Source organism: Melopsittacus undulatus (assembly GCF_012275295.1).
Source record: "Melopsittacus undulatus isolate bMelUnd1 chromosome 20 unlocalized genomic scaffold, bMelUnd1.mat.Z SUPER_20_unloc_1, whole genome shotgun sequence".
Taxonomy (NCBI): Eukaryota; Metazoa; Chordata; class Aves; order Psittaciformes; family Psittaculidae; genus Melopsittacus; species Melopsittacus undulatus.
The window spans coordinates 518,849-539,139 of record NW_022993934.1 but is presented as its reverse complement, the minus strand read 5'-3'; the positions used below and the strand labels follow the sequence as shown (position 1 = coordinate 539,139).

General features: G+C 57.2%; 6 protein-coding genes across 6 annotated transcripts; 5 read left to right on the top strand and 1 right to left on the bottom strand.

Moving 5' to 3' along the window:
• Positions 1-630: 630 nt before the first annotated feature.
• Positions 631-3,703, top strand: S100A16 (S100 calcium binding protein A16). The gene is made up of 3 exons (XM_005140888.4): positions 631-777; positions 2,747-2,908; positions 2,988-3,703. Exons 2-3 carry the CDS (start codon positions 2,753-2,755, stop codon positions 3,150-3,152), a joined length of 321 nt encoding a protein of 106 aa, XP_005140945.1. The 5' UTR covers positions 631-777; positions 2,747-2,752; the 3' UTR covers positions 3,153-3,703.
• Positions 3,704-5,213: 1,510 nt separating this feature from the next.
• Positions 5,214-6,648, top strand: LOC101873606 (protein S100-A4-like). The gene is made up of 3 exons (XM_013130582.3): positions 5,214-5,580; positions 5,693-5,851; positions 6,483-6,648. The coding sequence occupies exons 2-3, from the start codon at positions 5,711-5,713 to the stop codon at positions 6,645-6,647; spliced, it is 306 nt and encodes a 101-aa protein (XP_012986036.1). The 5' UTR covers positions 5,214-5,580; positions 5,693-5,710; the 3' UTR covers position 6,648.
• A 1,232-nt stretch (positions 6,649-7,880) lies between these two features.
• Positions 7,881-8,777, top strand: LOC106023604 (protein S100-A4-like). The gene is made up of 3 exons (XM_031054691.2): positions 7,881-7,963; positions 8,299-8,453; positions 8,554-8,777. The coding sequence occupies exons 2-3, from the start codon at positions 8,316-8,318 to the stop codon at positions 8,716-8,718; spliced, it is 303 nt and encodes a 100-aa protein (XP_030910551.1). The 5' UTR covers positions 7,881-7,963; positions 8,299-8,315; the 3' UTR covers positions 8,719-8,777.
• A 1,887-nt stretch (positions 8,778-10,664) lies between these two features.
• LOC101873440 (protein S100-A9-like) lies at positions 10,665-11,459 on the top strand. Its single transcript, XM_005140899.2, has 3 exons — positions 10,665-10,695; positions 10,782-10,938; positions 11,070-11,459. The coding sequence occupies exons 2-3, from the start codon at positions 10,786-10,788 to the stop codon at positions 11,304-11,306; spliced, it is 390 nt and encodes a 129-aa protein (XP_005140956.1). The 5' UTR covers positions 10,665-10,695; positions 10,782-10,785; the 3' UTR covers positions 11,307-11,459.
• A 1,816-nt stretch (positions 11,460-13,275) lies between these two features.
• On the top strand, positions 13,276-14,731 carry LOC101873273 (protein S100-A12-like). The gene is made up of 3 exons (XM_031054686.2): positions 13,276-13,347; positions 13,891-14,109; positions 14,454-14,731. Exons 2-3 carry the CDS (start codon positions 13,909-13,911, stop codon positions 14,616-14,618), a joined length of 366 nt encoding a protein of 121 aa, XP_030910546.2. The 5' UTR covers positions 13,276-13,347; positions 13,891-13,908; the 3' UTR covers positions 14,619-14,731.
• A 3,493-nt stretch (positions 14,732-18,224) lies between these two features.
• On the bottom strand, positions 18,225-19,912 carry LOC101873102 (protein MRP-126-like). The gene is made up of 3 exons (XM_031054687.2): positions 19,855-19,912; positions 19,143-19,301; positions 18,225-18,561 (listed from the first exon to the last, which is right to left on the bottom strand). Exons 1-3 carry the CDS (start codon positions 19,861-19,863, stop codon positions 18,379-18,381), a joined length of 351 nt encoding a protein of 116 aa, XP_030910547.2. The 5' UTR covers positions 19,864-19,912; the 3' UTR covers positions 18,225-18,378.
• Positions 19,913-20,291: the final 379 nt, after the last annotated feature.

Sequence of the window (20,291 nt, the reverse complement as noted above, 5' to 3'; positions counted from 1 at the left end):
AAGGTCCTCGGAGCAGGTGGCTCCTGCCCGGAATAGATCCCTTCCTACAGTGCATCCTTAAATAGGCATCTCCCAATAAGGCCCTATCTCATCTTGCATCAGATCATGGCACCAGTGCTCTGGTACAAGGGTACAATTTGCTGGGACAATTAATGATGGAGGTGACTCCACAAGCACAGCTACCAGTGGAAAAGAGCTGGAAGGGATGGCTGAGAGCCGGAGAAAGCTCTGCTTGGAGCTGGTGCTGATGCTTCCAGCACCACAAAGCCCAGCCCAAAACAAGGGCTTTTGGTTCAAATCAGTGTGGGGGGTTCACCCTGTGGGGCAGCTCCTGTCCCACACCAGGCCCATAGTGGGTGGTTTGAGTAGGATGGGTGATGGGATGCACTGGGGGATGGAGCAGCTGAGCTTTCGGGTGGTGCGTGGGCTGGATGGGATCCCAATACCCCTTCTGGATAATGGGGTCCGTGGGGGGGTCCCCAACTCCTTCCCTCTCCCCTGTTCCGTGCATGGGAAGGAGCAGGAGCCGGATCCTGCTGCACGTCCCTGCTCGCACCAACCCGTCTGTGGTGTTGCAACCACAGGAGCCATGTCCCAGGTGAGCTCCAGGCTGGGAACGCCCCCGGAACGTCAGGGAGGGGTGGGAGCCTCTTTAAAAGCCCCACTGGGCCCCATGCTATGGGTGCGAGGTGAGCAGAGAGCGGTGCCAGCGGCTCCCATTGACCGCGCTGCGGAGCGGGGACAGACGGACACAGCAGGACCCACACGGGCTCTGAGGTGGGGATCGGGAACCCGGCATCGGGATACACGGGTGGGAATGTTCCAGCAGGGACGTGCAGGAACATGGCGGTGCTGGAGTCCCCTTGAGCCCTTCAGCAGCCCATGGGGCCGGGATGAAGGGGACCCGATGGATGCAAGGGGGTGTGTGGTCCAGTGTGGGGCTCAGCAGGTTCCATGGAGCTCTGCTGCCTATGGAGGGGCAGCACATGGGGGGGTGGTGCAGGTCTGGCCCCTGGAATAGGGATATCTGCCTCCTGCTTTGGGCACTGGGGAGCATGTGAGGAAGAAGAGGGAGAGGTGAAGGAAGAAGGGGACCATGGGCAGCCTCGTCCCCTTGTCCCCCTATGGGGACAGTGTCCCCATGCCCTGGCCTGGCCTCGGGGGCTCGTGGTGGGGCCGGGATGCAGGCAGCAGCTGGAGCTGTGAGTCAGCAGTGAAGCAGCAGCCACGATGCCCTGGGGATGGGCTGGATGCTGGTGGCTGGGGACTGGTGATACCAGTGTGGGGTCTGCACCCACTGGTGCTGCTGGTGAGGAAGGGTCGGGGCTGGAGGTCTCCTGGGAGTGGCTCCAGCTCCCAGTGCCCTGCAAACTGGGGCTACAGGCCCAGCAGAGGCTTCCATGGGCACACGGATGGCTCAGGAGGGCACACGGATGGCTCAGGAGGGCACCGGCCATGCCAAGGGATGCAGGATGAGCATGAGCCTCGTGTCTCCTGTCACCACAATGAGGTTCTGATGACCCCGGCCTGGAGCTGGACTGGGAAGGATCAGTGCAAAGGGAGAAGGGACCCGAGGCAAGTGTGGGGCATGGGGCAGGTCCTGCCTGCTTCCAGGATGGAGACACCCTCCCAGATGATGCCCTGAGTGGGGAACGTTGGGACACCCCTTTGGGGCCATTTGTGCTGCCCCATTGGCTTCCTGCAGTGCCGCGATGGTCGCCATGGACTGGTGGAGGTCAGCGTGGATGTGGAACTGACTGGGAACAGCATTCCCAGCTCAGCCCAGTCCCTGCCATCGGCAGGGCAGGAAAGAGCCGAGGCCGGACAAGGTGACGCAGTTCCCGTCCCTGCCTGCATCCTGTGCAGGATGCGGCCACCAGACCCCGTGACAAGGCCCATCCTGTTGGGTCCATCCATAGGAACGAGCTTGGAACCCACCGGGAAGAGGGAAGGGGACCCAGGACATCGAGCAGAGGCAGGATTGGAGCTGGGCTTTGGGGATGCTGTGGGATGGGGGGGGCTGGGGCAGATCCAGACCTGCCCTGGGCAGGGTGTTCCCGGTGCGGTGAAGCAAGAGGAGGGCTGGCCGGTAATTCCTGCCCTCATCCCATCGCACAGCTCCTCCCTATGGAGCCCTGGGAAGCCGCAGCCCCACACGGCCCCGTAATGACTGCCCCGACCCACGCATGGAGGTGGCCGCCCCGAGGGGCAGGAGGGGCTGATGGTGTGGGGCAGGGGCACAGAGCAGAGCCTGCACATGGGCACTGCTGCCCCTATGGGGCTGTTCCATAGAGGCTGGGGTTTGCCTGGGATGGGGCTTGTGGTGACCCCCATACAGGGAATGGGTTGGGTTGGAAGGGAGCTTAAAGCTCATCCAGCTCCATGGGCAAGGACAGCTTCCATTGGAGCAGGATGCTCCTGGAGCACTGCCAGGGATGGGGCATCCAGACTTTCCCCATTGCACCCATCCCAGTGTCCCAGTGGCCTCACAGGGAGGAAGAGCATCCTCAGATCCCACCTCCATCTCCCCTCAGGCAGGTTCAAGCCATTCCCCTTGGCCTGTCCCTGCATCCCATTGTCCCAGGCCCCTCTCCATGTTTCCGGCCCTGGAGCTGCTCTCAGGATCCCTCTCCTGTCCAGACTCCCTCAGCCTGGCTCCAGAGCAGACTCCTTCCCCTCTGCCCTCCCCTATGAGGGGCACACGGAGGCTCCCAGCTCCCCATGGCTGATCCCTGCCCCCCCACAGGCAGCGATGGCCGAGTGCACGGAGCTGGAATGGGCTGTCCAGGTGCTGGTGAACAACTTCGACAAGTACTCGAGCCGCAGGTGCTGCTGCAAGAAGCCAAGACGCATCAGCAAGAAGGACTTCCGCAAGATGCTGAGCTGTGAGCTCAACCACATGCTCACGGTGAGCTCCGGACCCCCCCCCCCCGAACCCCACATCCCCTGGTCCCGGTGTGAGCCCTGTCCCGTCTCTTCCCCTTCAGGACACCGGGAATCGCCGCGCGGCCGATAAACTCATCTGTGACCTGGATGAGAACAAGGACGGACGCATCAGCTTCGAGGAATACTGGACCTTGATAGGCGGCATCGCCAGCCCCATCGCCCAGATCATCCGCCAGCAGGAGCAGAGCGTCAAGCACACCAAGTAGTGGCTCCGGCAGAGCCCCCATCATCACCTCCTGCTCCTCCATCACCTCCTGCTCCTCCATCACCTCCTGCTCCTCCATCCCTCCCTGCTTCTCCCCCAGTCCCATTGCTAAGCCCATCCCCGAGCCCCCTGCTCGCCCTGGGGCACCCTGGTCTCCCAGAGCCATGCCAGGGTGTGATGGGGTGGGAGGAACCTATGGGTGGGAGTTGGGGGGTGCGAGGCCATGGCAGCCTCGGGGGGGCCTTGGGCTGTGCTATCCCTGCCTTCATCCTCACCCCCAAGCCCTCGCTGGGCAAGGAGCCATGGGATGGGCTTCTCCTCAGCCAGGACATGAGTTCTGGCTGTTCTCTGGGGCACACAGCCCATCACAGCCCAGACCCCTCCCAAGGGATGGGGTTTTCCTATGGGATGAAGGGTCCTTTCCCCTTGCCCAAGCTGGTGCAGGCTCTGCCCCGCTGGTGTCCTTCAGGCTCGGGGAGCTGCGGTCCCATCCGGCCGGCACCACTCGGCCTTATTTATTGCAGCAATAAAGAACGGAGGAGCAGCCGGTGATGCTGAGGCTCTGCCTTCCCCCCGTGCGCTATGGGGACACGTGTGGGGCGGAGGGAGGGGTCTGCCCTGTCCCCAGAGCCCCCAAGCCACCCCAAGGTGTCAGCAGACACCGCGGCCTCCCAGCCCCATAGCACCCAAACCCATTGCCTGCGGCGCTGGGCGCGGATGCTGCTGCCCCACACCACGGGGGGACCCTGTTCATGGCCCCATTGAGGGGTCCATCCGGACGCTGCAGCCCCGCATCCATCCGCTGCCTGCCCCACATCCATGGGGTGCGTTGGGAATGAATCTCGGCACATGGAGTGTGTCCCCCCCGCTCCGGGATGGGAAAGGCTCCGAGGCCCCACTTGTGCCGGGATATCCCGGTGGGAAGCGCTGCAGCATCCCTGTGGTGTCCCCATCGCTGGCATCAGCCCAGCAGCACTGGCTCCTGCTGGGGATTTTCCACTGGGATCGGCCTCATCCCTGGGTCTGTGAGCAGGGAACCGGCCCCCCCCATGAGCCCCATTCCCAGGGCAGCCCCTTGGAGCCGGGATCCCCTTCCAGCCGTTCCCAATCCGCTTCCCACCCGGAGCATCGCTGGTTCCTGCAGCCCCGGGGGTCCCGGCGGTGTTCCCATGGGATGCGGTCATGGGCAGGGCTGCGGCTGAGTCATGGAGCAGGAATCCCGCTGGGCGAGGGCAGGGCTGGTGACTCACAGGCTGGTTATGGGGCTGAGCGGGGCTCGGCTGCGCCCAGCGCTCACACGGGACTAGGGACAGGCATGGACCCAGCTCAGGATGTGCCCCCCCCTGTGCAGAGTGCAGGCATCCGGGCTGGGATGGAGCAGCCTCTGTCCATGCTGGTTGGGTGTTCCCGCAGGCACCGTATTCCTGCTGTCTGGAGCAGGCAGGAGGGATGTGTGTGCCAGGGACAGGCTGCAGGGACATGGGGCACATTGTGTGCCTGGCTCATCCCATCTCTCCCCACCACTGGGGAAGGTCTGGGGGGGGTAAGGAGGGCTCTGAAACTGAGCCCACCCCTTGAGGTTGGTGCCATGGCCGGGGGGGGGGGGGGGCACCATCCATGACTCCTGGTGCCAGGAACAAGCGCATGGAGGACCTGGAGGGCAAGGAAAACACGATGGACATCAATGGGCTGCTTGATCAGGCTCTGCATTGGCTTCTACACTGAAGCCAGGCAGCATCGAGCCCTATGGCTTCAATAAAACCACTGTCACCTCCCCAACCCCCTGTGGAACACATTAAATTGCATTGGGGGGGGGGGGGGGGAGAGTGTGTGTGTGTGCTTGGGACCATCTGTCTTGGAAAGGAACCCCTTGGTGTGGGGGACAGTGCAGTGATCATAGACCCATGGAATGGGTTGGAAGGGAGCTGGAAGCTCATCCAGTTTCAAGCCAGTGGAAGGGACCCCTTCCAGTAGAGCAGGATGCTCCAAGCCCCATCCAAGCTGCCCTTGAACAGTGCCAGGGATGGGGCAGCCACAGCTTCTCCCTTTAACCCATTCCAGTGTCCCACCACCCCCACAGGGAAGAGCTTCCTTATATCCAGCCTGAACATCCCCTGTTCCTGTTTCAACCCATTCCCTCTTGTCCCATCACTACAAGGCAGGAGATGGGCTGAGGAGCCCCAAGGGATGCCCCATCCCTTTGTGCCTCCATCCCCAGCCTCCCCCATGGGGCCTGCACCCAAACCCATCCACCTGTTCCTAATGGGATCACTCGGCTCGATAGGCAAAAATGAGGTGTGGATGAGAGCACCTGCATGGGAAGCCCGGAGGCAAGAGGGCTCCATGGGCTGTGCCACCAGAGCTGGGCTATAAATGCCCATCGAGCCCCAGCTGCAGCATCCTGACTGCTCACTGCTGCCTGCTCCCTGGTGAGTGTCTGCTCCCCTTCCTCCCCATCACCCCTCTGAGCATCCTGCCTTAGGATCATCAGGGGATCGGAGCCATCCCCATCCCTGAGCCCATCTGTGCTCTGGGCTGCAGGCACACAGGAGCCTGGCGATGGCATCTCCCCTGGAGCAGGCGCTGGCCATGATGGTCACCACCTTCCACAAGTACTCGGGCAAGGAAGGGGACAAGTACAAGCTGAGCAAGCAGGAGCTCAAGGAGCTGCTCAACAAGGAGCTGCCTGTCTTTGGGAGCGTAAGTGTGGGATGAATCCCTTTGCTGGGGGGGGCAAACCAGCCTTGGGTCTTCCCATGGATCACACTGAGGGATGCAGCCTATGTGGAACCATGGGATGGTTTGGATGGGAAGAGATCTTAGAGCTTCTGCTAGAGCAGGTTGCTCCAAGCAACCGGGGATGGGGCAGCTTCCCCATCACCCCCTTAGGGAAGACCTGCCCCAGACCCCATCTTAACCTCCCCTCTCAGTTTAAAGCCATTCGCCCTTGTCCTGTCCCTGTATGTCACAAAAGGCAGGATGAAACCAGGAGGATCTGAGCTGGAACATTCTTGGACCCAAAGGAAACTTGGTTTTCTTGTGCTCACACCAAGATTTGGTTTGGCAAAGAGAAGCCTGCTCCAATTTCACTGGTTTATATTGGGCTTAACCCTTAATTCCCTTTAAAACTGGGAGGAGAGATGTTTTAGCCCAGTTCCTTCATGCCCAAGAGGTGTATTTGCTGTCCCCATGCCAGCACCCCCCATCTCTGCATCCCCTTCTCCTTGAACCCATGGGGATGGAAGCCAAGGCTTCCTTGTGAGCAGTGGGGCTGGATGGGGAGCACCTCACTCATCCGTGCACCCCAAACCCCACTTTCCCCCCTCCATAGAAGCAAATGGATGATGCTGAGTTCAAGAGGCTCATGAACGACCTGGACCACGACAAGGACAGCGAGGTGGACTTCAAGGAGTACGTCTGCTTCCTGGCCTGCATCACCATGGGCTTCAATGAGTTCTTCAGGGATTGCCCCACCAAGCAGCACCGCAAGAAGTGATCCCAATGGGGCTTCCAATAAAAGCTTTCCCAAAGCCTGGCTCTGTGCTTGGGGTGATTCACATCTTCCTGCTGCTCTATGGGTTTTTCCATGGGGCGACTCAGTCCCAGGAAGCATCCTTTGGAAAAGCCATCCCCGGCTCCGGGCAATGGATTGGGATATCCCATTCCCATCCCCCCCCATCCCTGCTGGCCTAGGGAGAGGTTTAATGCATGTTGGGATCAAAACTGAGCTTCCCTAAGCTTGGCTTGGCTTAAAGCTCAGCACAAGCTCCCACTGGGTTTGGGGAAGGGAAGCTGGGCTGGAGGATCCACAGCAAGAGGCAAGCTCCATGCAAAGCATAGGAGCCAGAGCACATCCCCAGCTTCCCACAGGGAAAAGCTAAAGGAGACCCTTGGGATATGCCTTTCTCTTATCAACGTGGTCCTTAAGGAGCCCCCTGGCCTGGGGAGGCTTCACCCCCTGCTTTCCCTCACCTTCTAAAGCCTCATTTTGGGCTTCGCAGCCTCATTCCCAGGCTCCAAAAGCTCAGCTTTAGCTCAAAGTCTCCTTTCCTGATCCAAGTGCTTCAGTTTTAGGCTCCAGATTAAGGTTTTTAGGCCCCAAGCAGCTTCTTGAGTGTCCAAACTCTTTCAGAGGCTCCAAACCCCTCTTAAAGTGCTCAGATCCCCCCGGGCTCCTTTGCTCTCTATCCAAGGGGGTCAGGGACACTCTGGGTGTGTATCAGGGGATCCCAAGCTCCCGGCTCCTGTTGTTCCCTTGCTCCGTGCCCAGGACAGGCAGGCACCAGCATCACTCCCCGTTACACAACGGGCCCCTTGTGACTCATGTTCCTTGCACTTAGGAAACACAAACCACTTGCAGCCCAGTTAAAACCAGAACAACCCCCCCCCCCCCCCCCCCCCCCCCCGTTCCCAACCCAAACTCCAGCACAACAACAACCCCATGGATAGATCCTGCTCCAAACACCCCTGGGGATGCTGCCAGAACCCTCTTGCCTTGCACTGCATCCCCTGCCCTCGCTGGCAGCCCCTGCTCCCCTGCCTGCATCCCTTACCCATAGGGATCCCCTGCACCCCATCCAGCCCCATGGTGCTCTTCCCATCTGCTCGGCAGTGCAGGAACGGGATGGTTTGGGGGGGTCAGGGCTGCTCCTATGGGTTTTCCTCCCCTCCTTTGCCAGCCAATGTCCAGGCAGGCTCTGGATCAGCATTGGTGCCTTCCCAACCGGATAGCGAGGGAGGTGTCGCAGGCAGGGCTATAAATGCTGCCTCATCCTGCCCTTCCCATCCTCGGCTGTTCCCTTTGAGCTGTTGGTGAGTTGTTTTTCCCCTCTTTCCCCCCTTTATCCTGCTCTCCAGCTGTTCCCAAAGGCACATCTGCCCCATCCCACAATAGGGTCCCACTATAGAGGTTTTCCCCCTGTTGCAAGGAGCTGAGTTTGGAGGCTGGGAAAGCTGCTTCCCCCCCATGTTCTCCCCTTTAATATGGCTTTTTTGGGAGGGTGGGTACCCAGTGTGGGAGGGGGAAGCTAAGGGGGAAATGGTGATGCAGGAGTGGGGCATTGAAGAGCCTGCAGTGTCTATGGGGCAGGGGGTGTGTGGGGATGCTGCTCTCTGTTCTCACCCACTGGTGCTGCTGGTGCCTCCAGGCTTGCTGCTGTTCCCTATGGCATCTCCCCTGGAGCAGGCGCTGGCCGTGATGGTCTCCACCTTCCACAAGTACTCAGGCAATGAGGGGGACAAGTACAAGCTCAGCAAGCAGGAGCTCAAGGAGATGCTCACCAAGGAGCTGCCCAGCTTCAGTGTAAGTGTGGGGCTGGGGGTACCACATCCCATGGTGGATGCTGGGATGCAGGAATGCGGCCAGTGGGATGCAAACCCCCTTTAACCCCCTTTGTGTGCAGAGACAAACCAGTGAGGCCAGTTTACAGCAGCTCATGGACCACCTGGACAGCAACAGTGACAGCCAAGTGGACTTCCAGGAGTATGTGACCTTCCTGGCCTGCATGGCCATGATGTGCAATGACTTCTTCCAGGACTGCCCCGATAAGATGCCGCGTAGGAAGTGAGCAGGGATGCTCCCGTTGTCTTCCTGATGCTCTTGTAATAAAGGATGCTTTAAACCCAATGCTTTTGCCTGCTTTGCAATGGGGTTGGGGGGTTCTTGCCTCAGGGATGCTGGAGAACATCCTGGTTTCCTTGGTTTCCGTGTGAGCATTCCAGCTTCTGGATGGGAACAAGGAGGTTGGGCACTGAGCCCTTGTAAAGCACCGTCAGGGTGAGTCACTGCCCTGCAGCCCTGATAACCCCTTCGTGGCCGGGCAAGGCAGGAGCTTCCATAGGGATTGCTGTCCATAGGGATTGTATTAGGGAATAAACCATGCACCCATCCCTGCAGCTCACTGGAACACCCCTGGATGTGGCTGCACTGCACTGGGGAAAGGGACCCCCCTCACCCCCCCCAAAGCCCTTGGCTCTTTCCTGCCTGACCTGTGCCTGTCTGGAGCTGCAATGATGCAGTTCCCAGCATCCCATCCTGCCCCACTGCTCTGGCCTCGGGGCTGAGCTGCCTCCATCCCTGCGGCACCCACATCCCAGCCCCACGGGCACTGAGCCATGGAGACCAACACCCAGAGCACTGGCCCCAGGGCAGGGCATGCGCTGGGAGCAGCCTGTGTGTGGGTAGAACAATGGGTTCATACACTGGGTTGGGTTGAAGGGAGCTCAAAGCTCCTCCAGTTCCAACCCCTTGAACACTGCCAGGGATGGGGCATCCAAACCTTCTCTGTTCGACCCATCCCAGTGTCCCAACAGCCTCATAGGGAACAGCTCCTGCCTCAGATCCCGTCTCCATCTCCCCTCGGGCAGGTTCAAGCCATTCCCCTTGGCCTGTCCCTGCATCTCTTGTCCCAAGCCCCTCTCCAGCCCCTTTAGGCACTGGGAGCTGCTCTAAGCATTCCCCTAAGTGGCTCCCACAGCAGGTTGGGCAGCAATGGCAGCATGAGGACCCACAGCCCACACGTGTCCATCACCAATGGTGCACCATGTCCCACTGATGCCCTGCGTGGGTCCCATTCCCGGACAGGACGTGCCCATCTCCATCCCACATCCTGCCCCTCGGTCTCACTCTTTGGCAAGGGAAGCTTTGTTCTGGCACCAGTTCCTCCCACACCCTGATTAGGAGCTCATGGGGAGATGTTTCACCACTGCCTCCTTTAAAACCCTCGATGGCTTCTTGTGCCAGACCCATCAAGCACAGATCCGGCAGCAGGGGCTTGGGCATCTTCATGTTCCTTTACCCCTTTACCCCAATCACACAGGGTCCAGGAGCCCTGGGGACCCCATGGGGTATCCCACATGTTGACAGCATCTCCCCAGCAGTGGGAATAGGCAGGAATCGCCCGTGACCTTGGTTATCAGCAGGCAGCAATTATGGCTACCAGGAAACGCCACCTCCTAAGAGGATTCCTGGCACTTGGTGTGTCTGGATTTGGCAATCCCTGGTTTGCTGTTGGACAGGATTCAGGAGGGATCACTTCATGGAGGGGAGGCAATGGCCAGTGGGATGCTGGGGACAGACATTGCCTCCAAGCCAAATTCACCCCCTTCAGGGCACATAGAGGAGAGATGAATCCCATTCCCCATTGGGAAATGACATCATTATCCCATTGGAGACCCTCACCCAGCACCTTCTGTGTGATCCTGAACAATTCCTCTTCCATCATCTCTGCAAAGACCCCCCCAAGCTGCTCTGAGGTCCCCACACAGCTTCTCTGCTCCAGGCTGAGCAGCCCCATTGTTCTCTTTCAGCATCTCCTTGTTTCGGTGCTTCCCCTCCCTCATTGACATGGGGACCAACCAGTTCCTGGAGCAAGAGCTGCCTGGGTGTGCTCCATGGCCTTGCACAATTCCCGAGGTTATCACCCCAAAGGCAGTTGGAGGGTGTCACAAATCACAGCTCAAGGAGGGTATAAAAGAGCCCTCCCTGCACGGCAGCATCACTGCTCCTCCTGCTCCATCCCTGCAGCACCAGACCTCAGCCCCAGGTAAGTGGGTCCTTGCCTATGGCTCCAGTATCCGTGCTGCTGATGGGCTCCGGTGGGGTTTGATGTTTGCTTCTGTCCCTTCCTAGCAAGATGAAAACCGACCTGGAGCTCGCCCTGGAGTGTGCCATCAACATCTACCACCAGTACGCCATAAAGAACCCCATCGATGACTACCTGGACAAGCCGGAGTTCTCCCAGCTGCTGAAGGAGACTGCCAAGCCCTTCCTCCACAACACCACACCGGTAAGAGGCAAGCATAGGGCAGGCTCCAAGTCCTCAAAGGGGCCTCCTTGTGCCATGGGGGTGGTTGGGAGCTCCCAAAGCTCTTTTTCCTGAGGGGTTTCCTGACCCTGTCCATGGTTGTCCCATTGCAGCCCAACGTGTCCATCGATGAGCACATCAACAGCCTCTTTGCCAAAGCCGACAGCAACCACGACGGTCGCCTCAAGTTCACCGAGTTCCTGACCACACTGAATCTGGTCGTCATTGATGCCCATAATAGGTCCCATGGGAAACATGACCACCATCATGGTGCCGGTCATGGGCATGACCATGGCCATGATCATGGGCACGACCACGGCCACGACCATGGCCACGGGCCCAGAAAGTGAAGTGCTCCCCATGACTGAGCCCATGGGATTATGCTTTTCCATCAGCATTATCCCTTCCATCTGTCCTCCAGCACAGACAAACCTGTAACCAAAGCTTTAGCATTTGCTCCTACCTATGGCAATGAAATAAAATGTCTTTCTTCAAGCACCAAATGCATCTGTATTATGTGACTTATCTCCAGGAAGGATGCAACACCCATCAGGGGTTAAATCTGAGGGGTTTAATGCAGGTTGAACTGGAGAAGCAATGGGAATGGGAAGGGAAGGTGACATGGAGGGATCCCAGCTCCCAGGACAACAGCACTGCTGGGTCCCAGTGAACTGTGCAGGTCCCTGTCCTAAAGCATGTCACAACCCCAATGTGTTCCCACTGCATTGTGAGGCTCAGCAAGGTCCCTGCACTGCGTGGTTGGCCCCAGCACCCTTTGCCTCAGCACAGTGGGGTGCTGAGAACCCCATCACAGTGGAAGCTCCTGCACAAGAGTATCCTCAGCCCTGGTTCTTCCAGCCCCTCTTTGCATCAGCTTCAGGATGTGCTGGGGTGAAGTCCCCCAGTGATCCCCAAGAGCCGGCTCTGGAGCTGGGGGTGCAGCATCCTGGGGTTCAATGCTTCTGGAACCTGCAAAGCAATCCAGGCTTATCCTGCAAGCCCTGACTCAGCAGAGGATGAGGCTGAGGGGCTCTGGATGCTGGTGGTAACCCTGCACCGTAAAGCTGGATGTTCCTGTTACCTGACTGTGCATTGAGTGGGAAACCCTCGGGAGGCTCCGACATCCCCAGTGTCAGCTGAAAGCAGCAGCTTGTCCCATGTGGAACATAGGATCTTAGGATAGGTTGGGTTGGAAAGGATCTTAAGATCATCCCCTTCCAACCCCCTTACCGTGAGGAGAAGCAGGGGGGGAGCTTGTGGTTATGTGCACTCAATGACACAAGTGATCACTCTCTTGCAGCCCTTGTCCCCCAGAGGTGGATGCTATTCCAGGGCCCCCAGGTTCCATTCCCCTTGTGGGGCTGAGCATCATGAGCTGCATCCCCGATGGGCTTTGGGGAACATGGCTGGGAAAGGTGGGAATGTGAAGCCCATGGGTCTGTCCACGTGAGGACTCTGCAAGTGCACAGGGAGTGACTTGAAAAGGGAATGAGGACACAGCTTTGGGTTCCCGACAGTCCCTAATGAGTAGAAAGCTATAACGTGAGTCAGGGCTCCCGGAATAGACCTCATGCAACAGCTCTTGATGCTGGCCCTGAGACACGCAAGAAGCATCCTCAAACAGGAATGGTGACCCTTTTGTTTCACTGTCCCTACCCTCTTCCTGGCACCTACCCCCTTATTCTTACATTGTTTTACAGTTCCTTCATTCTTCTAGTACCTGTTGTGCTAACGCAAGATGGGTGGCAGAGGTGACCATTGCACAACACTTGCTGCTCAATGTTGTAGCCACTAAAGACCCTAAAGACCTCAGATGTTCTTCTTTCTCCACCAAGTTGCTGGAGCAAGAGGAAAAGTCCAGTCCAAGTGATGTGAAAACAGAAAGTGATGGCAAATACACTGGAAAACAACCCAGTGGATGTTGTCTTCCCCTTTGCTTGTGCCCAACCGATTAGTAGTGGTAGAAAACAAAGAGATTGAGTTAAAACCAACCAAGGGACAAAGTCAACCGTGTCTCTATGCAGCAGTTCCTCTACACAGCACATTGCAAGGCTTGTAAAGCCTTGGATTTGCCCTTTGTGCTCATGGAGAGGCCACATCCAGTGTTGTCCCCAGCACAGGAGCAGCTCAGCCCTGCGGGAGGCGGTGGTGGGGTGGCAGGACAGCATTTCCCCATGCTGGTGGGTGCAGCCAGGAACCAGGAGCAGAGGTATGAGGTGGGGAAGGGCTCACAGGTTCCAGGTCCGGGAAACGCTCACTCAAGCTGATGCTTGCAGCAGGTGTGTCACTGCCGCTGATGAAAGAGGACCTCAGACGGATATAAAAGGTCTGCAGAGGCTCTTGGATCACTGCGACAGATCCATCCTCTGCAAAGCCTCCTTGGACATAAGGGTGAGTGACACTGCGGTGGCTCTTGCAGGAAAGAAGGGGAGGAGAGAAGTGGTTTGGAGTCTGGGATGTCATTCAATGCCTGTTTCATTCCAGGGTGATGGTTTCTTCTTCGGACAGGGTAGGAGGTTGGTTTTGGCTACAAAACCAGTATAAATGAATGACATTTCCACCCTTAGTGGAGGTGTATTTGTCTCCATGGACAAGGAGATTCAGAGGGAGAAGAGGAGGAGATGAGGCTGAGGTTGCAATGGAGCCTGTACCTGAACCATGCTCCCTGCCTTAAAGTCATTGTCACCGTCTATAGCATGATGCAGATACACGACTGCATCCTCATGGGCTTGTCTGATGTGCCTGACAAATGCCTTGAGGGTGGGAGGAATGAGCTGCTCCTTGGCTGAACCTAAACTGGAGGTGGTTTGGGTGATGCTGTGAAACAGGGACACTCCTAACCCCACTTATTGCCATGCTGCTGGTGCAGACCCCTTGGGGTACCTGGGTGTGGGTTTTGGATGCACCTCATGGCTTGGGGGTTTCTCCACACAGTTCCTCAAGACCTCAACCATGTCTGTGAGCACCCAGCCCAAGAACACCTCTGCTGAGACTCGGCAGTTCCCTGGCAACTGCACATTGGAGCAGGCCCTGAAGACCATCGTGGATGTCTATCACCGCTACAGCATCCGGGAGGGCGAGCTCGACCTCCTCAACTTCAATGACTTCAAGACACTGTTAACGGAGCAGGCACCGACCTTCCTGCAAGCCTGTGTGAGTGCTCAGGGCTGTGCTGTGCTCTCCTGGGGAGGCTGGAGTGGGATGAGGCTGAGGCTGCCTCCAGGGATGCTCCTTGGTGCAGTCCCCATCATGGCTGTGGTCCACAGACCCAGCTTGTCCATGTGCTGTGGGTGCCCCTTCCTCCTGATGCTGGGGTATAGAGCTTGGAAAGGGTCTATGTCCATCTAGAGCTTTATCTAGGGACTAAATGCAAGGTAAGAGAGGGTCACAGTGATGCTGCAGCTTCCAGGATCATGGAAGAACAAACCTAGTTTCCATTGGGGGTGTGCAGCCCAGGGAGGGGGTATCCTAACACACGTCCTGCCGCCCTATTGCAGAACAGGAACCAACCTGGCTACCTGAATAAGGTCTTCCAAGAGACTGATTTAAATAAGGACAAGGACCTGAGCTTCGAGGAGTTCACCATCGTCTTGGGCAAGATAACCGATGATGCCCATCGCATCATCCACAAGGATGACCGCTGCACACCAGACAAGGATTGAGCCTCAGGAAGACTCAGAGGGGGTGGCTGTAGGAGATGGGCTCTACTGCTTTCTGTCTGCTTGGATCACTTGTGCTTGTGAGACAATAAAGTATCACTTGGTGTTCATTGAGATCCTAGCTCAGTTCTCCCTTTTATACCCATCTAATGGGCACCACTGCAGAGAACACATGGTCCTGCTGGAGCTAAACGTCCAAATGAGGCACCCAAAAAGCCCATAAGGGAAGAGGATTATGACTGAGATGTGCAGGAACTGTGCTGCTCAGTGTCTGGGCCAAGCTGATGGGCTAGGAAGGGGTTAATGGCCAGAAGAGCAGCACAAGACACTGCCTGAGCTCCTGCAGTGGCTGCATCTGCTGGGTGGCAGTAGGAGCATCACTGCTCTGATGATGCTCAAAGGAGCTCAGAGTGCATCCGTTGGCTTCCCAAGCTAAACCACATCTAGCACCAGAACCAACCTGACCCAATCCTTGAGATACTTGTACACATTGACCCGATCCCCCCTGAGCCTTCTCTTCTCCAGGCCCAGCTCCTGCTTTACCATGATCCTGGGCTGAGCACAGCAAAGCCCATGGTGCCCAACCCTGCTGTGCCCTATTCCAGCATGAACCATCCGCTTGCCTGTAAATGGCTCTTTTGAAAGAGTTTTGCAACCAACCAGCTCCTCGGGGCACAACCAATCCCAGTCACCTCCAACCAGCTCTTTCCTTGTCTATGGGGCTGCATCCTGATGTCTGCTTCCTGCTCCTATCCTTTCCAGCCAGCAAGTGGGTGCTTGCCCAGTGCTGTCAGCCTTGGGGGCAGCTTCCTGCATTGCTCACAGGCACAACAGCACAGGGAAGCTGCCCCTGCAAGGAGACAGGGCTAGATCATGCTCCTGTGACCCTCAGCAAGGGCCAAGCTCCATGCTCACCTTAGGCTCTCATCCCTGTTGCCTGGTCCAGGCACCATCTCTCTTTGGAACACCCTGACCCATCCCACCCTTACGGCCTCTCCTTGCTCTTCCTCTCCTCCAGGATGCTAAAAATGACTCAAAATGCCATTTCCTGAAGTTGCTACAAGAACTCTGCAACGCGGCCGATGGTCCCTGTTGTGAAACACCCCAACCCTCCTCCAGGGCATCAGAGCACTCCTGTTGTGAAACGTGCACCCCAACCAGTGAGAACTGGGTGTTCACAAGGATGCTGCATCCCCCATCTCCCTGCACAGTGCAGCCCCACATGGAGCTCCCAGAGCTTGTCCATGGCCCTGTGTTCCCCTCCTCTTTGAATCTGAGATGAGCATCGTGTTTGGCAGGTTAAACAACCCCCCAGGCTGAATCAACAGCAGAACATTCCAGTGTAGGAGCACTGGAAAATCCGGTTTTGCTCCCCAATTTAGCTGCTTGGTTGCCAGCTGGGGTTAAACCTCAGCAAGTGCCTGCCTTGGGTGTCTGCAACACAGGGAAACAACAGGGAAATAAGGTACAAAGTGAGGACATGGTCTTCAAAAGCAAAAATAGACCTTTGAGCCACACCTGGTCTGCACAGCACAGAGCAAAGCACCTTTGGCACCGGCTGTTGCTAAGCTGAGGAGCTGAAAGGAAGCTGGGAACCTGCCCTGTGTTATTTGCCTTCAAAGAGCTGCTTGCTGCGGGCAGGGGATGGCTCCTCAGCACCAGGGCAGTGCCCCCAGCACCAGCTCTGTGCCCATCTCACAACGGCAACGCTGTCAGTGAAGCACTGAGATGCCTTTGGGTGCACCAGGTCTGCAAGGATGGGGATGGGATGGGGCCAAGCAGGGATGTCTCATTGAGATACTGCCTTGAAACACCTCCTGCATCCAGCTCTGGGGCAGCAGCACAAGAGGGATGTGGAGCTGATGGAGCATCCCCATCCCTGGCAGTGCTCAAGGCCAGGTTGGACACAGGGCTTGGAGCAGCTACTCCAGTGGAAGGTGTCCCTGCCCTGGCAGGGATTGGAACTGGGTGAGCTTTAAGGTCCTTTCCAACCCAAACTCTTCCATGATGCTTGTGTCACGTTGGCATCCTCTGCTCAGGACCTGCAGGCTCTGTTGGGATGGAAGGGATGGGTGCAGACCCAGGGACCCCTCTGCGTGCTCACTGCACTGCACTGGTGTCCCAGTCCTGCTGCACTCTGTGTGTGCTGGCTGCTTCCCCCGGCCTGGTGGTCCCTCCCCTGCTGGGTGACACAACAGGAGTCCTGCACCCTGTTCAAGAGAGCACAAAGCCCATGTTGTGTTGGCAAATATCCTATTGCATCAACACCATAAGCTTTGAAACTGGTTCCTGTCTGGGCCCTGGGGGACACCTTGTTCCTATGGGCCAGCCCTGTTCCTGGAGGTGATGCATTTCTGCCCTGGCAGGGTGATGACAATGAACCAGCCCCACTCTCTCCCTTGGCTGTGAGGCCCTTACCTGCTCTGGAGCCCCTGAAGTGCTGTAGGATCAGGTGCATCACCCATGTTGAGGTGCAGGATCTGCCTCCATTAAGGACCTGCTGCCCTGGGCAGGCTCAGGCAGAGCTGAGTGGACTCAGAAGCCTGCAGATAGAACCATAGAATGGTTTGGGTTAGAAAACACCTTAAGATCATCCAGCTCCAACCCCTGCCATATGCAGGGACCCCTTCCACTGGAGCAGCTGCTCCAAGCCCCTGTGTCCATCCTGGCCTTGAGCACTGCCAGGGATGGGGCAGCCACAGCTTCTCCATTCAACCCATCCCAGTTCCCCACCACCCTCACAGGGGAGAACTTCCTCATCTCCAGCCCAAACTTCCCTGTTGCAGTTTGAACCCATCACCCCTTACCCTACAGCTCCAGCCCCTGCTGAAGAGAGCAGAGGTTTGAAGGTGTTTGATACCTCAAGATGTCAACACCGACTCCAAAGGAAGCTGAAGCAACCTGGGCACTGGTGGTGAAGCAAACCTGCGGCTGCCTTGTGTTACCCAGAGGGGTTGCTTCAGTGCTGCTGCTGTCAGGAAGCCCATGGCAGGTTCCTTCCCGGAGCAGGGGATGTCAGAGCCTTAGGACATCACCAGTGTTCCTTTCCCCATCCTCCATGAGATGCTTGCAAATCAGTACCAGGCTCTAAGCACAAACAGAGCCAGGCTGCTCAAAGACATTCCCAGCCCCACACTGAAAGCATCTTAATACCAAACCCCTCCTATAGGGATGCTCTGAGGGAGGAGTTGAGGTTGGTCTCAGCTCTTGGCCACAAGGAACTGGACCGTGCTGCAGTGCTACAACTGAGCACATCCATCCCCAGCTCCCTTCCAGCCTTGAAAGACAGACAGACAGACAGAAAGAAAGAAAGAAAGAAAGAAAGAAGCAGTTGGCCCTCCAGGGAAGAGAATTCTTCCACCCTTCTTCCTTCCAGCTCTTTGCAGCTCACTCTCAGGAGATGCACAGGGTGTTTTCAGGCCCAAACACGCTTATTTTCCTAGTTGGAAATGGAAAGACCTGAGCTTCGGAGCAGTAATGTGAGAAACACAGTGAGCAATGAGCCCTCCTCTTCCCAATGCCCACCCACAGCCTGGCTCCAAGGTCCATTGAAAGCCATGCTGGGAGGGTGCAGGACCCCAAGGAAAACCCACACAAACACACACAAGAGCTTGGACAGCCTCAGGGCTCATCTTTATTTGGCAGCAAAACCATCACACTTGAAGGGAAGGGATGGAGGGAGATGGGAAGGGAAGGATGGGGGGGGAAAGCCAGGGGCTGCAAGCACCCCTCGGGTGCCTGTGACCATGGACCACAGCCCATCTCAGTGGTGGTGCTGCTGCTGGTGCTTGTGCTGCTGCTGGTTCTCGACCTCGTGGAGATGCTCATGGGTGGCAATGGTGACACGGACGATGAGCAGCATCACCTCGCTGAAGCTGAGCTGTGCATCCTTGTTCCTATCGAGGTCCTTCATGATCTCCTCAATGGTGGCCGTGCTTGTCACGTGCTGCAAAGGAAGGGGCAGGATGAGGGTAAAGTCCACAGCTCAAGCCTCTTGCTGGGACCCTCATAGGGGTCAGGTCCCCAAGAACCTGGTGCTGAGTGGTTCCATCCTGCTGACATCCCCATCACCTGTTGCTTGGGGTACAGCAAGAAGGCTGGAGAGCAACAGGCCAACATCAGTGCGAGGACACTGGGCAATGAGGAGCCCTATGAAGGTTATGTGTGCCACAAACCTCTCCTTTCATTGACTTAAACCCACTTCCCCTTCTGCTTTAGCAAAGTGAGCGATCAGAACTGCACTTTTGGGCTGCTGGTTCTGACATCCTTGCTCCTGGATGCCAACAGGACCCTGATTTCCCCAGGTAAGGTGAGACGGGTACATGTATGCCCATAGGTGCACCCAGACATGGTTGGGTTTCCTTCATCTGGCTTTAGGGAGCATGTTTGGAAGGTGGCAGCCCTACAGGGAGGGTCCAGGCAGGACAACAGTGAGAAGGGAGTGAATGAAGATCCTATTCAGGCAATGGGGTCCAGCCCAGCTCCATCCCTCCATGGGCCACCAGAAGCTGCTTTGCCCCCACTCACCTTCAGGTAGTTGGCAAGCTGCTTCTCAATGAGGAGCTTCAGCTCCGCCTTGGTCAGGGTGTCTCTGTCCCCCTCCCGTCTCGAGTACTGGTGGAAGACATCAATGATGACATCCATGGCCTTCTCCAGCTGGGAGAGGGGCTCCTGGCTCTGGGAGGTCTGGAAGAGAAACCACGACACTGAATTACATCCGGAGCCATCAGAGATGGGGAATCATAGGAAGCCTGATGTGAGCTTCCCACCAGCTGAGGTCACAGCCTGATTTAGTTCAGGCCTTCTGTTTGGTGGTGACTTTGAGCTGTTTGAATTCCTTCTTCTCTACAGGAGACTGAAGGAAGCTGCAGCCTTTGCCTGCATCTGCTCTGGGATGCACAACCACAGATCCTAGCTGAGATCCCATTTCCACCCCCCAAAACAAGTGCCTTCTGTAAGACAGGCACTGGTGGAGCAAGGCCCCCCAAAGAGCTACTGGCACTGCAGAGACCTCCATAGAGATACAGAGAATGAGGTCTGATGTCTAGGAGCCTCCTCAATGGCTTGATTGTGCCATGGGGAACCTCTTCCAGGAGGAGACATCTCTCCTTGTGGGTCTGGCTTCGATGAGCCTGGATGGAGATGGTCACCCCCTGCCAGCAGCACCTCCAATGGTCCTACCAGCACCTAGAAAAGAGCAGGGAGACCTTAAACACCCACACATTCCCATTGGACTTGCCTTGCTCATCTTGATGCAGTAGCGTGGGTCCTCTCGGGCTGCAGTGGGGCTGGTCCCAGACGCTGCATCTCTTATAGCCCGACCTGCATTGTGAAATGTCCCTGTTTCACCCAATTCCAGTCACTTTCATGACACACTCGTGCATTGCTTAAGGCTTTGAGGTAGTTCCCCAAAGAGGGGTCTATGTGGCTTTGCTTGTATGGTTGGTGTGTCACGTACTCGGGCTGGGTGGCAGGGCATAGCCATGGCCCCACTGTTGGGTGCCCTTCACCTGCCTATTGGGGCTGCATTTCTTCATCAGCTCTCAACCAAAGCACATTCCCTTGTCTGCTTCAGGCTCACTTCAAGTTCACTTTCCTCTATAGTGGTTCTTTCATGCCATGAGGACCCACAGCATCATTCCTGCACATCACCAACCACAGCACCCAAGCCTGGTT

Bases quoted from the DNA above. Each gene is read 5' to 3' on its own strand.
- LOC106023604 (XM_031054691.2), top strand. From the start codon at position 8,316: ATGGCATCTCCCCTGGAGCAGGCGCTGGCCGTGATGGTCTCCACCTTC. The intron at 8,454-8,553 runs GTAAGTGTGGGG...CTTTGTGTGCAG, and splicing joins AGGAGCTGCCCAGCTTCAGT to AGACAAACCAGTGAGGCCAG.
- LOC101873440 (XM_005140899.2), top strand. From the start codon at position 10,786: ATGAAAACCGACCTGGAGCTCGCCCTGGAGTGTGCCATCAACATCTAC. The intron at 10,939-11,069 runs GTAAGAGGCAAG...GTCCCATTGCAG, and splicing joins TCCTCCACAACACCACACCG to CCCAACGTGTCCATCGATGA.
- LOC101873273 (XM_031054686.2), top strand. From the start codon at position 13,909: ATGTCTGTGAGCACCCAGCCCAAGAACACCTCTGCTGAGACTCGGCAG. The intron at 14,110-14,453 runs GTGAGTGCTCAG...GCCCTATTGCAG, and splicing joins CGACCTTCCTGCAAGCCTGT to AACAGGAACCAACCTGGCTA.
- S100A16 (XM_005140888.4), top strand. From the start codon at position 2,753: ATGGCCGAGTGCACGGAGCTGGAATGGGCTGTCCAGGTGCTGGTGAAC. The intron at 2,909-2,987 runs GTGAGCTCCGGA...CTTCCCCTTCAG, and splicing joins AGCTCAACCACATGCTCACG to GACACCGGGAATCGCCGCGC.
- LOC101873606 (XM_013130582.3), top strand. From the start codon at position 5,711: ATGGCATCTCCCCTGGAGCAGGCGCTGGCCATGATGGTCACCACCTTC. The intron at 5,852-6,482 runs GTAAGTGTGGGA...CCCCCTCCATAG, and splicing joins AGCTGCCTGTCTTTGGGAGC to AAGCAAATGGATGATGCTGA.
- LOC101873102 (XM_031054687.2), bottom strand. The intron at 18,562-19,142 runs GTGAGTGGGGGC...CTTCCTTTGCAG, and splicing joins AGCTTGCCAACTACCTGAAG to CACGTGACAAGCACGGCCAC.